We start from the raw sequence: 14,037 nt of genomic DNA on the forward strand, positions 1-14,037 counted from the left end.
CAGGGGGAAATGGACAGTGTTCATTTGGCTACAAACTAAGCTTTTTAAATCATCTTAAATTGTTCACTGTTCCAACTTCGAAAATTGCCTTTGAGGTTTGATCTACTTGCTAGTATATTGCTGATTTTCCATTATATCCTTCATACTTTTGCCACCAACAGCCCTCCACATTAACAATGCTACAACCAACAGGCTCGTCAACGCTTTTCTGCGCTGGCCATATGCTAGGTTTAAATAGGAAAGGAATAAATTCATTGACTGTTCAGGTGAAAAATTTTGTCTTTACACCTTGGAAACTCGTATTCCAACACACCATCTCTGTCTTGACAGTGCAAAGCAGAATACAAGGTCCCAGGGCTGTACGTCATCGACTCTCTCGTCAGGCAGTCGCGGCACCAGTTTGGCACGGAGAAGGACGTGTTCGCCCCGCGCTTCAGCAAGAACATTGTCGGAACCTTCCAGCACCTCTACCGCTGCCCGTCAGATGATAAGGTCAGACAGTTTTTCATGATCGCTGCGTTCCTCAATGTGGCTTTTGATGGCATGTTGGTATTGCACCCCCTAATATTATGCCTATCCAGTAATCCATGTACTGGAGTGAAATTTTCATGAAAAAGTTCATGAATTGATCTCATCGTAGTTGGTATTGGGTTTTTTTAAGATTCACCACTGATTCGGTGATGTATTTTTCAGCCCTAACTGATTGGTTCCTCTATGTGTCAATCATCGAATTCTTTGACCAATCACAGTAGCAAAGCAGGACAACTTGGACGTTTCTGCGCCAAAGAATTTAAATTGATAGAACCGAAGACTATTTGGTTCTTCTGCTCAGTGGTTCCACTGCAACATCAAGGCGGGAGCGCTGTTGTCAAAAAAACACAGGCTTCGTCTTCTTGCCTTCAATACTCTTTGTCTGCTACATCCAGGTACCTACACCGGCAACTGCTTAACATTAAAGGAAAATTCCTGTTTTGTACACCCCGGACCTTATTTTGACACCCCGGACCTTATTTCCCGCTTAAAATGTGATGTTTTACTCACCCAGAGAACTTTGGTTTCATTCTGATCATCATAGAAGATATTCAGGTCCGAGTAAAGTCCTGGAACTGGCCAAAACGGGTGAACGGGGCATATGTAGTACACACTGCAAGTAATGTATTTTCTGCAATGTAGCGGTTCATATCCTCATAATATCTCGTCCATAAATGAACGTGAATCCGTTTAGTCTCCTCCGGGCTGCCTCTGGCACCCTCGGTTTCCTCATCCGGGGTCTGTGAATCCATCTCTCACCCCAAGTCCCGCTGAAGTCTCCTGAGTTTCCTACTGACTCCTTTGTCTACCTGGCTATTGTCTACCAGGAATCACCGCACACCAGGGCCATTTTCCCGCGACTATCGACTTGTTTACAACAACGGATGAAGAGCTAATCAAAATTTAAGAGCGGACGAGGACAGAGAGTGGAACAACAGGCCAGGAACGAACAAGCGCTGCACGGCCGAGAACAGAGGATGAATGCCTCTGTTGGATTCACAGACCCCGGATGAGGAAACCGAAGCTGCCCGAGGCAGCCCGGAGGAGACTAAATTGATTCACGTTCATTTATGGACGAGATATTATGAGGATATGAAGCGCTACATTGCAGAAAATACGTTATTTGCAGTATGTACTACGTATGCCCCATTCACCCGTTTTGGCCAGTTCCAGGACCCTACTCGGACCTGAATATCTTCTATGATGATCAGAATGAAACCAAAGTTCTCTGGGTGAGTAAAACATCATATTTTAAGCGGGAAATAAGGTCCGGGGTGTAGGGCTGCACGATATATCGTTTACACATCGACATTGCGATGTGCGCATGCGCGATAGTCACATCGCAGGACGTGCGATGTCAAAAGCAAATTAACTCGTCATGTTGCTTGATAAACTCTCACTTTAGGGGTAGCCTACTGAGTGAAATGCAGGCTCTCTCAAAGGAGAGAGACGCCCCGCTACTGTACTCACTCATTTAATGCTTAGCTTCAACACAACAAACATGCACAGAGAGCAAAATTGAATTGTTTTTGCTTATGTTGCGTTGCTGACAGTAGCCTGTCTGTAAACGATGTGATTGCGAGGCGGACTTGTCCACAGCTTGCATACAGCAGGCTGGCTGCTGTAACTCAACATGTCCGTGGAGTGGAGATATTTACTCTTGAAACACCAAAAAGCAAGACCGCAACTTATGACACGAAGGCTAAAGTGATTACTGAGAAGTTGTCCGTGTATCACCGCAGCTCTCTCTCCCCCTCAGTCTGATGATGCATCAGATGATAGCAGTAACGTTACGGTAGAGGTAATCATACATAGCGACTCATTTACACAAAACATGTCGGTGAAAATAAAAAGACAATAGACATAGCTGGGCAATTAAATATATATTTATTACTTTTCACGAATGAATTGTTTGTCACCGGTCGGCTGCATGTGAATCCTCGTCTCTGTACTGCCCTGCGTGCGCTCAAAAACCGGAACTCCCCAAATGCGGAGCGTACCACTTGGTAGTTTCTGGAGGGGGGTCAGACCAAGTGTGTGAAGTAACCATGTGTGAAGTGGCAGCGGTGTTTCATTGTTGATTTCTTGAAACGTTAGAACGAAAGAAGTTGAAAGCAGTGATTATAATCAATTAAATCTAATGTTTTTCTGCAAATAGCATCATTGGGAGGTAGATTCTGGCACTCAATATTAGGGGTGGGCAATATATCAAATTTATATCCATATTGTGATTTGAGACTATATGATCTTAGATGTTGGATGGTAATATGGTGATACAGCATACATGTTGTCTTTCCCTGGTTTTAAAGGCTGCATTACACTAAGTGAAGTATAGGCTAGTGACATTTTAAAGTAGAATGTCATAACTCACTTTTTCATGTATGTAAGTCATGGAAATCCATTGGTCAAAATGTGTATGCACCCTGATAGATGACGCTCTGAGGCCTGTCACAGCCCAGTGGTTGAGAAACATTAAAATACCTAATTTCCCCTCCAAAATCAGATGGACTCCTCTACAAAATCATCCCAATCATTCTAGAAATATTATTTTCTTTCAAATAGAGCTATTCTGGTAATCTGGTGAAAATCTGTATTTTTTCATATCGCAATATATATCGCATGGGCGGGGAATATCGCAATGTCAGTTTTTTCCAATATCGTGCAGCCCTACCGGGGTGTCAAAATAAGGTCTGGGGTGTACAAAACAGGAATTTTCCTTTAATGTTAAGCAGTTGCCGGTGTAGGTACCTGGATGTAGCAGACAAAGAGTATCGGCATCAAACTTCCATCCAAACACATTCGCTTGGCTATGTCCTGCATTACATCTCTTTCTACAGTCTGTGGTCAGACTCAGACAGACAGCAGTTACGCTTGCTAGCCTGCATGAAACACGCCAGTGTGTTTATGTTTTTAATATAGTCATATATATAACGGTACAATATATATAATGGTTTATAACGCTGCTGCTACTCTTGGCAGTGCACGTATGTAGCCTATAGACAGAGAATTGATCAAGGGTGATATAAAACAGGGTTATTTACAGGGAACTAGCAAGCATAACTGCTGTCTGTCTGACCCACTGAGTCTGACGGTCTGACCACAGTGTAGAAAGAGATGTAATGCAGGATAGCCAAGCGAATGTTTGGATGGAAGTTTGACGCTAGGCCAATCAGAGGCAGAGAGGGGCGGGCTATGACTTCGCATAGCCTTCGCCATCATCCAAAAAAAAATATCGCCTCCCTCCTGCACATGACGCGTTCAGGAACCGTCGGGAAAGCGTGACATCTGTAATGTGTCACAACAAAATAAATAACCTGGGTTACGCTATGTTATCGTGTGTTACTGACAGACACACTAATAACTTTTCAGTCTGAGCCATTTTACATAGTCTATAGTGTGCTGTGCCAGTGCTGCAGTTTATATTTTTCTATTCTGTTTTCAATGAGACAGGCAAAGGACCTGTCTCAAACATTGACTGATATCACGGGTTGTTGTGAAGACTGAAGAGTGCAATGTACATGGCTATATACTTAAAGGAATAAGTCTGGAGCAGCTCGGATCCAATGATGCCTTTTATTTAAGGTGCAAAATAGTCAGACAACGTTTCGACGTACATACGTCTTCATCATTCATTTTGCACCTTAAATAAAAGGCATCATTGGATCCGAGCTGCTCCAGACTTATTCCTTTAAGTATTATTGCGTCCCTCCTGTGATACACCGGACCTGCCAGTTCCTACAGCTGAAGCGCAGTTGGATCCTTCACTTTTACATGGCTATATAATTTGTAAAGAGTGTAAAGAAAAATATTGTATTAAGAGATACATAGAGATAGCCTACATCAGTGGTTTCCAAACTTTTTGTGCCCATGGCACACCAAATGGCACGACAAAATCTCAAGGCACACCTATATTTACTCTTGAAACACCAAAAAGCAAGACCGCAACTTATGACACGAAGGCTAAAGTGATTACTGAGAAGTTGTCCGTGTATCACCGCAGCTCTCTCTCCCCCTCAGTCTGATGATGCATCAGATGATAGCAGTAACGTTACGGTAGAGGTAATCATACATAGCGACTCATTTACACAAAACATGTCGGTGAAAATAAAAAGACAATAGACACATTAAAATACCTAATTTCCCCTCCAAAATCAGATGGACTCCTCTACAAAATCATCCCAATCATTCTAGAAATATTATTTTCTTTCAAATAGAGCTATTCTGGTAATCTGGTGAAAATCTGTATTTTTTCATATCGCAATATATATCGCATGGGCGGGGAATATCGCAATGTCAGTTTTTTCCAATATCGTGCAGCCCTACCGGGGTGTCAAAATAAGGTCTGGGGTGTACAAAACAGGAATTTTCCTTTAATGTTAAGCAGTTGCCGGTGTAGGTACCTGGATGTAGCAGACAAAGAGTATCGGCATCAAACTTCCATCCAAACACATTCGCTTGGCTATGTCCTGCATTACATCTCTTTCTACAGTCTGTGGTCAGACTCAGACAGACAGCAGTTACGCTTGCTAGCCTGCATGAAACACGCCAGTGTGTTTATGTTTTTAATATAGTCATATATATAACGGTACAATATATATAATGGTTTATAACGCTGCTGCTACTCTTGGCAGTGCACGTATGTAGCCTATAGACAGAGAATTGATCAAGGGTGATATAAAACAGGGTTATTTACAGGGAACTAGCAAGCATAACTGCTGTCTGTCTGACCCACTGAGTCTGACGGTCTGACCACAGTGTAGAAAGAGATGTAATGCAGGATAGCCAAGCGAATGTTTGGATGGAAGTTTGACGCTAGGCCAATCAGAGGCAGAGAGGGGCGGGCTATGACTTCGCATAGCCTTCGCCATCATCCAAAAAAAAATATCGCCTCCCTCCTGCACATGACGCGTTCAGGAACCGTCGGGAAAGCGTGACATCTGTAATGTGTCACAACAAAATAAATAACCTGGGTTACGCTATGTTATCGTGTGTTACTGACAGACACACTAATAACTTTTCAGTCTGAGCCATTTTACATAGTCTATAGTGTGCTGTGCCAGTGCTGCAGTTTATATTTTTCTATTCTGTTTTCAATGAGACAGGCAAAGGACCTGTCTCAAACATTGACTGATATCACGGGTTGTTGTGAAGACTGAAGAGTGCAATGTACATGGCTATATACTTAAAGGAATAAGTCTGGAGCAGCTCGGATCCAATGATGCCTTTTATTTAAGGTGCAAAATAGTCAGACAACGTTTCGACGTACATACGTCTTCATCATTCATTTTGCACCTTAAATAAAAGGCATCATTGGATCCGAGCTGCTCCAGACTTATTCCTTTAAGTATTATTGCGTCCCTCCTGTGATACACCGGACCTGCCAGTTCCTACAGCTGAAGCGCAGTTGGATCCTTCACTTTTACATGGCTATATAATTTGTAAAGAGTGTAAAGAAAAATATTGTATTAAGAGATACATAGAGATAGCCTACATCAGTGGTTTCCAAACTTTTTGTGCCCATGGCACACCAAATGGCACGACAAAATCTCAAGGCACACCTATATAGCCTAAGTCTATCAGTGCAAAATGTTAACATGAGTTGTTGGCACCTCTATACTATTCTTTACGGTACCCATAATGCTGTGCTGGCTGCGCACTGTGATGACGTGTTATGTTGTGAGCCGGGAGCGGCAAGTTGTCATGCTGTTGAGAGCGGAAAAGTAAACGAACTGATATTAAATAAACGTCTCATTATTGAGTTAACATGGTAGCAGAGGATGGCTGCCTCTAATAACTACAGACTGCCTCCGACATTCGACGAGGGAAAGTCGTACGAAAACTGGAAAAATGAAGTGGAAATGTGGAGACGGGTGACGGACCTGGACAAGAAAAAACAAGCACTGGCTGTAGCGTTGTCGTTGGATGGCCGACCAAGGGACATTGCTCTAGAAATACAAGCGGACGATCTAAACAAGGATGATGGTATGAACACTTTGATTCGGGAACTTGACAAAGTTTTCATGAGAGAAGAGAAAGACCGGGCTTATGAAGCGTACTCTGTGTTTGATCGAGTGTCAAGGAAAGACGGCGTCGCTATGGCTGAATACATAGCGGACTTTGAACAGAAATACAACAAGATCCGTAAGTTTAATATGGTTCTACCCGACGCTGTTTTAGCGTTTAAACTCCTCGATACAGCCGGCCTTGATGTCAAAGACAAGCAACTAGCATTAACTGCGTGTGGTACGCACACTTTTGCTGATATGAAGTCAGCGCTCAAACGAGTATTTGGTGAGAAGAGTGAGCAGAAGACTGGAGCAATTAACGTGAGCCAAGATGCCGTGTACTACACGGATCACAGAAGAGGAAGTGAGCAGTCACGAGCCCAAAGTAGCCAAGCTAGAGGAGGACCACTCGCAGGCACTAACCCGCTTGATAAATATGGACGACGAACAAAATGTGGAATTTGTCAGAGCACATACCACTGGGTGAAAGACTGCCCACACAAGAAAGAGCATGTAAAAATGACAAGTGAAAATCAATGCAGTGAAGAACCTGATGAGTGTAACATAACACTGTTTTCCAAGGAATCAGATTCTGAAATATTCATGGTTGAAGCTCTAGGATCGGCTGTAATCGATACAGCATGCACGAGGACAGTCTGTGGTGAAAAGTGGCTGAATAACTATGTAAAGGGACTAAATGAGAGAGGCGTACAAAAAGTGATAAACACAGGCAGCAGCAGGCCTTTTAAGTTCGGGGATGGACATGTTGTGCATTCCACAAAAAATGGTCAAAATCCCAGCCAAGGTAGGAAAAACAAAATGCTGTATAGAAACAGAAGTAGTCCCATCTGACATCCCCTTACTGCTAAGCAAAGCCTCGCTAAAAAGAGCAGGAACTGTCTTGGACTTAAAGAATGATACAGCAACAATGTTTAAACAACAGTTAGCTCTGGAGGTTACATCCTCAGGCCATTATTGTATAAACATATCAGATAAAGATTCCCCAAGTGATACATATGAGAACATAGTACTAGCAATTACAGACAACATGACTGAGGAACAAAAGCATAAAGCTTTACTTAAGCTCCACAAGCAATTTGGCCATGCGTCAGTTGATAAACTTAAGAAACTGCTGATTAATGCTGGAAATGTTGATGATAAGAGCACTGCTATTCTAGAAGAGATAGTAAACAAATGTGAGATATGTCTCAAACACAGCAACCCTGAGAAGTATGAAACCGGAGACAAAGTCTTTTACAAGAGAACAGACTGTGTTGAATGGAAAGGTCCTGGAGTCGTGATAGGACAAGACGGGGTAGTGATATTTGTACGTCATGGTGGGACATATGTCAGGGTTCACCACTCTAGGCTGAGGAGGGCTAATTGTGATCACAGTGAAGGGGGCGGGGCTAGTGCTGAGGGCCCAGAGCCCCCACCGGAAAATGACAGTGGTGGAGGTAACTTAGCCGCTACTGATAATGACATAGAGGATGATAATGATGCTGGTTATGTTGCAGGGCTCCTCAACAATGCTATAGCTAACGCTGATGGTGGCGATCATCAGGATGATCAGCCACAGCCAATAGGCATAAGAGTAGGAGGCTCTATAATGCTAAAAACAGGACAACAAATTAGCTATGTGGACAACGACACTGGTATTCCTCACACAGCAAAAGTGATGGGACGAGCAGGAAAGGCAACAGGCAGACACAAGAACTGGTACAACCTACAGTACTCAGAACCCTCTGACATTGCAGGTACAGAGAGGTCAGCTGATCTTACTCAGGAAAACGATCTTCAGATTGTGCCACTGAACAATGATGTACTATGCTCTGAGTCTGCTGTGCATGAAAATGTTTCATTTGAAAATGCAAAACTTGACAATGATGTACTATGCTCTGTTATACATGAAAATGATGTGTTAGTCACAGAGGATGTTTCATTTAACAATGCAAAACTTGACGAAATTAGTAACTGGGAGAAAAATGGGGTGTTTGATGAGGTAAAAGATATTGGCCAAAAGAAGGTGTCCACCAGATGGGTGTGTACACTGAAAGAAACTCCTGATGGTATAGTGCCTAAAGCACGTCTAGTAGCTAGGGGCTTTGAAGAATTTGACACAAAAGATCTTCCTAAAGACTCTCCCACGTGCTCCTCAGATTCACTCAGGATACTGATGTCAGTTATATGTCAGAGACAGTGGACACTACACTCCATGGACATCAAGTCGGCTTTGCTTCAGGGGGCGGAGCTGTCTAGGGACATTTACATTCGGCCTCCTCCTGAAGCCAAAAGTGAAGGAACATTGTGGAAGCTCAGGAAATGTGTCTATGGACTAGCTGATGCATCGCTCTACTGGTACAATAAAGTCAAAGCAACACTGCTGAGAACGGGGGCCACAATGTCACAAGTGGATCCTGCTGTTTTCTTCTGGCTTGATGAATCCTGCAGTGTCACTGGAATCCTCGCTTGTCATGTGGATGACTTCATCTGGGGTGGCACTGACACATTTGCCACTACCACTACAGTCATTCCCCACCTCAAAAAGGCTTTTCAAGTGGGGCGTGAGGAGCATAACAGCTTTCGCTATGTGGGGATGGAATTTGCCACAGTAAAAGGAGGAGTGGAGATGCAACAAGACCTCTACATAAAGAATCTTCAGCCCATTCTCATGGACTCAACAAGAGCTTTGGAGCGGGATTCTCCTCTCACTGACGGTGAGAATGACAAACTGAGGTCAAAGATAGGTCAACTCCTATGGGTGGCTAGACAGAGCAGGCCGGACATTATGTTTGATACGTGTGTCCTTGCATCTAGCTTAAAACATGCCACTGTGCAAACTGTGCACGAAGCTAATAAAGCAGTAAAGAAACTAAAATCAGAACATGTCACCCTAAAATTTCAAAACTTAGGAAATGATGAGTTTTTGAAGCTTGTTGTTTTCAGTGATGCTTCCATGGGAAACCTGCCTGACGGCGGAACACAGGGAGGACATCTCATCGTTCTGATGGGCAAAGAAGGAACATTCTCGCCTGTCTGTTGGCAATCTAAGAGGATCAGGAGAGTGGTTCGGAGCACACTGGCAGGAGAAACACTTGCTCTTGCTGATGGTATTGACAATGCCATATTTCTATCCTCCCTCTACTCTGAACTGACCACAGGAAAGGTCACACAGGACATCTTGCCTGTGATATGTGTCACAGACAACTACTCCCTTGTGGATGCTATCAAGTCCACAAAATCTGTGACAGAAAAACGATTGAGACTAGAAATAAGTGGCATCAAAGAACTAGTCCAAAACAAAAGGATCCAACGTATCCTGTGGTCAGACACAAAGGAACAGCTGGCGGACTGTCTGACTAAAAAGGGAGCTTCTTCCCTCGTGCTTCTCAAAGCACTGAAGGATGGACAGTGGAAGGTTGGGTGACTGTAAAAAAAGGGAGAAAATATTAATGGCTGTTCTAGCCTGATATAATGATAAGGTTACAGAGTGTTTACTTAAATCTAATTACAGGGTTTACTAAAATCGAATGGCTGTTCAAGACTGAAAAAAAAAAGAAATTTGTTTTCTGACAAGTGTTAAAAAAGAAAAAATGTTTTCTGTCACTTTTATTTTTTTTAGAAAGAGGGGAGTTTGTTAACATGAGTTGTTGGCACCTCTATACTATTCTTTACGGTACCCATAATGCTGTGCTGGCTGCGCACTGTGATGACGTGTTATGTTGTGAGCCGGGAGCGGCAAGTTGTCATGCTGTTGAGAGCGGAAAAGTAAACGAACTGATATTAAATAAACGTCTCATTATTGAGTTAACACAAAATAGCCTCTATTACTCTTATCACTCTAAATCCTTTTTGATTGACTAATGTCAAATACAATTTGACAAAATATATTACTCTAGGAATTAATTTGAAACTTTGCAAAATTACTACATCAAAGCAGCAACACACCCACTTTTTGTATAGTTTTAGGCTATATTTGCAATTGCAATAATGCAAAATCCACACCATTTGGGAACCACTGGCCTACATTATGGCATTGTTCTATCACAGAGAGACATTCAGTTAATATGGCATTATTCTTCTAACACAGAAACATTCAGTTAATATGGTGGTCTTCTAACACCAGAGAGACACATTTCAAAAGGTGTCCTTCAATCCCACAGTGACTGTTAAGGGTGTTACTAAACCTTGAATTTGTGAATGTGATCAACCTTGTGGACATTCTGTTTCTTATCCATTAGGTATCGAGTATCGTATCTGTATCGAGTATCGAAGCAGATATTTATGGGTTATCGTATTGTTTAAAAAACTCCATAATATCCTGCATCCCTAAACACAAACAGGGAAAAAAGGTGGAAAATCAGACGACGGCTTATATGTGTTCTGTTGATTGTTAAAATGTGTATGGGTATACGTACATGGGTGACGATCCCATGCACTGGCCGTATGCCAGGTTTCGACCTGGCCTTGTTCAATTTCTGATTCAGTTCCTCTAGCTATTGTAATTAAATGATGATGCCTATTTGGATATTTATAGCATCTGCATGATACATGGACAATTTTTCTGCAATTGCAACCGTTCAGATGCTGAATTGTCATTGTATTTACATTTTGTCTAGCGGTGGGGAGGCCTGGCCACCGCAGCTAAGTTAATGTAAAAGAAACACTGCATGTCATGTGTTGACTGCATGTCACAGCTTGTCTATATTGATGTTTCCAGAGTAAGATCGTGCGAGTCCTCAACCTGTGGCAGAAGAATGCTGTCTTCAAGAGTGACATCATCCAGCCTCTGTTGGACATGGCAGCAGGGCTCCCCCCTCCCCCCCTCATTGCCACCCCTCCACGACACCACCACACCTCCAGCAGCGCTGCCCCGGTCAACAACGCTACACCTGGTCAGTCAGAGCTAGGCATGTGTCGATTTCCGGTTTTACCGGTTCGGTTCGGTGTACGAGCCCAAACCGGTTTGATCACGTGCGAACCAAAAAAAAATTTTTTTTTTTTTTTTTGCCAGTCCATTCTGATTGCACTATTGTTCGTATTAGCCTCTTCTCAAGTTGCACTAGTATGCAAAAGTCTTATTTTGTTTATTATGTTGATGTTTGAAGAAAAGTTAAGCTGAATAGTTATGAGAAATACATACAGGGTGTGTTTGTTACACAGGTGTCCTGCTTCTTTTTATTCAGTATCATTGCTGGTTGACAATACCAGCTTAGAGGTGTATTATCGCTATCAGGTGGACTGAAGTTGCACTACAGACAGTTATGGGCCACACTCGGGAGCCCTGCTTAACTCATTGAGTGCCAGCCACTTTTGGAGAACGGACGCTCCCAGTGCCAGAGTTTCAGAGCGTTTTCAGTGATTTCTCGAGGCCCACAGAATATTGTGTGATATTACTATGTAAACACCGAACACGCACAAAGAACGAGCTGGCTGTATTGTATCATCAGCAAAAAAAAGTTTATTGATACCATTTTCCGTTCTTTAGTTATGAGCCGGAGAAGATAGGTCGTTTTGAGCAAATACAGCCGTTTCAAATTAGAAGCTGAGTTATTCCGCCTTTTGTGAAATTAAGCATTTCAAGCACATTCACTGACTCTGAAGATAATATTTTCTGATGTAGTGACGTGGTGTAGTTGTGTGGTGCCCTGCCCATATGCCCTGCATGCCCCCCCCCCCCCTCAGCTGCAAACTCCTCCCCACACTAACACACAGCCTCACGCACCCAGGTCTATTTTCGGAGTGCTCCGTTTTTGTGCGGTTCCCAGCGCGACACGGAAGAGCCAAACCGGACTGCTGAGAATGGTTTGGCGTCGGGTGCTGCTTTTCTGGCGGCTAATCGTGTGGAGAAACTATACAGCAGAGACAGAGAGGCTCAGTTGTGGGAGCGGATTGACTGCTGTTCGCAGCCAACGTTAACTCCAGACAGAGCAATCTATATGGCTCTGGCTGCAGCATGCATCGGTTTCTCTTTGATCACGGCTTTTTCCTGCTGTTTTCCGGACCTTTTTCTAATCTGGAGAGCACTGTCGCCACCTAATGGGTCGGTAAAATAGGTTATACACATTCAACATGCCCCAAAATTTTACAGGAGATGGATCTGGCTTTGATCCACGTCCCACCGTCAAAAAACGCAATTGACGAACATACTCGTCCTTGGCACTCTACGTTACTAAACCAATTGACGAACATACTCGTCCTTGGCACTCAATGAGTTAAAAAAAAAAAAAAAATACCGTAATTACAAAAAAAATCGGTATACCGGTTCGATCCGGTTTAGACGGCAATATCGAACCGGTTTTAAAATTTTCAAACCGACCCAGCCCTAGTCAGAGCACACACATACAACTTAGTCAATGGGGTACAGACATACATACGCTGACATCATGTGGTCGGATTCTTCTTTGATACTAAGCCCCTTTACCAATATACAACCTACGGTGATTTTCTGTGTTTCATTCATTACATTACTGTCTCTGTATATCCAGGTACCCCAGCCACTCCGGCCACCCCAGCCAACATAGTCCAGAGTCTGCCTGACTGGGCATCTCACATCTCCAACACGGACACTGTAGCTGCGGTGGCCCAAATCCTACAGAGTCCTCAGGGACAACAGGTTAGCACATATGCCTGTTATTAAACTATTTAAACTGAAAATGTTTGAATATTATTATTATTATTATATTTGTTCTTTTGTAGTAAGATAAAACCTTTTAAACTTGTCCCTGTCCAGTTGCGGAACAACAGCACTCTGCTGCTTGTGGCTTATCTCTGTTATTGCTGATGTTAAACTTTTTTCCACTTTGCGTGTGTGTGTGTGTGTGTGTGTGTGTGTGTGCTCACACCTGGTAGCTGCAGCAGCTGGTCCAGAGTCTGCAGATGCAGCAACAGAAGCCGCAGCCCTCCCTGCTGCAGGCCCTGGATGCGGGGCTGGTGGTGCAGCTCCAGGCACTGACAGCCCAGCTCACTGCTGCAGCCACTGCCAACAGCCTCACCCCCCTGGACCAGAGGGTCTCCTCTTTCAACAAGGTAATGCTGTGCTCAGCTGCTTTGTTCCTGGTTTCTAGGGCTGTCCCAAAGACCATTTTTTGGGCTCCAGATATTCAGTGGTAATCAACAGCGAATATCCGATTATTTGCTCGTTGACGTGGGTGTGGGGGGTGTTGATGGTGCAGCAGCAGCAACGTGCCTTTCCACGTGTCTTTGTTTACTTTCAGTTTCACATTTCTTCCCCAGACTGCTTGGGTAGAAACGTGCACACAGCAGTTATCCTATAGCAAGTGAGATTATTATAGCCAGTGTGTCTGTGAACATGACTCAGGAAGGACTTAACTGCAGCCATTTGCGGTGATGAATCCATCCGTCCAGAAAAGGTTACTGTGTCCTGGGGCCTGTGTGTTTCAGCAGGCTTCCTATTCCCGTCGCGTCCTACTGTATGGTGACGTTTTGTCAGGACCCCTTGGCCCACTATAGACTGTTTCAAATTGACAACATAAACATT

At 43.4% G+C, this 14,037-nt stretch overlaps 1 protein-coding gene across 1 annotated transcript in view; it reads left to right on the forward strand.

Moving 5' to 3' along the window:
* The window catches only part of scaf8 (SR-related CTD-associated factor 8), an 88,003-nt gene that overhangs the window by 47,167 nt on the left and 26,799 nt on the right, over positions 1–14,037 (forward strand). Inside the window, exons 4-7 of the mRNA XM_083632865.1 lie at positions 331–492; positions 11,257–11,431; positions 13,025–13,152; positions 13,389–13,565. Coding sequence (XP_083488991.1) covers positions 331–492; positions 11,257–11,431; positions 13,025–13,152; positions 13,389–13,565 — 642 coding nt within the window. The remainder of the gene's footprint in view (positions 1–330; positions 493–11,256; positions 11,432–13,024; positions 13,153–13,388; positions 13,566–14,037) is intronic.

Source organism: Poromitra crassiceps (genome assembly GCF_964638095.1).
Source record: "Poromitra crassiceps genome assembly, chromosome: 3".
Classification (NCBI taxonomy): domain Eukaryota; kingdom Metazoa; phylum Chordata; class Actinopteri; order Beryciformes; family Melamphaidae; genus Poromitra; species Poromitra crassiceps.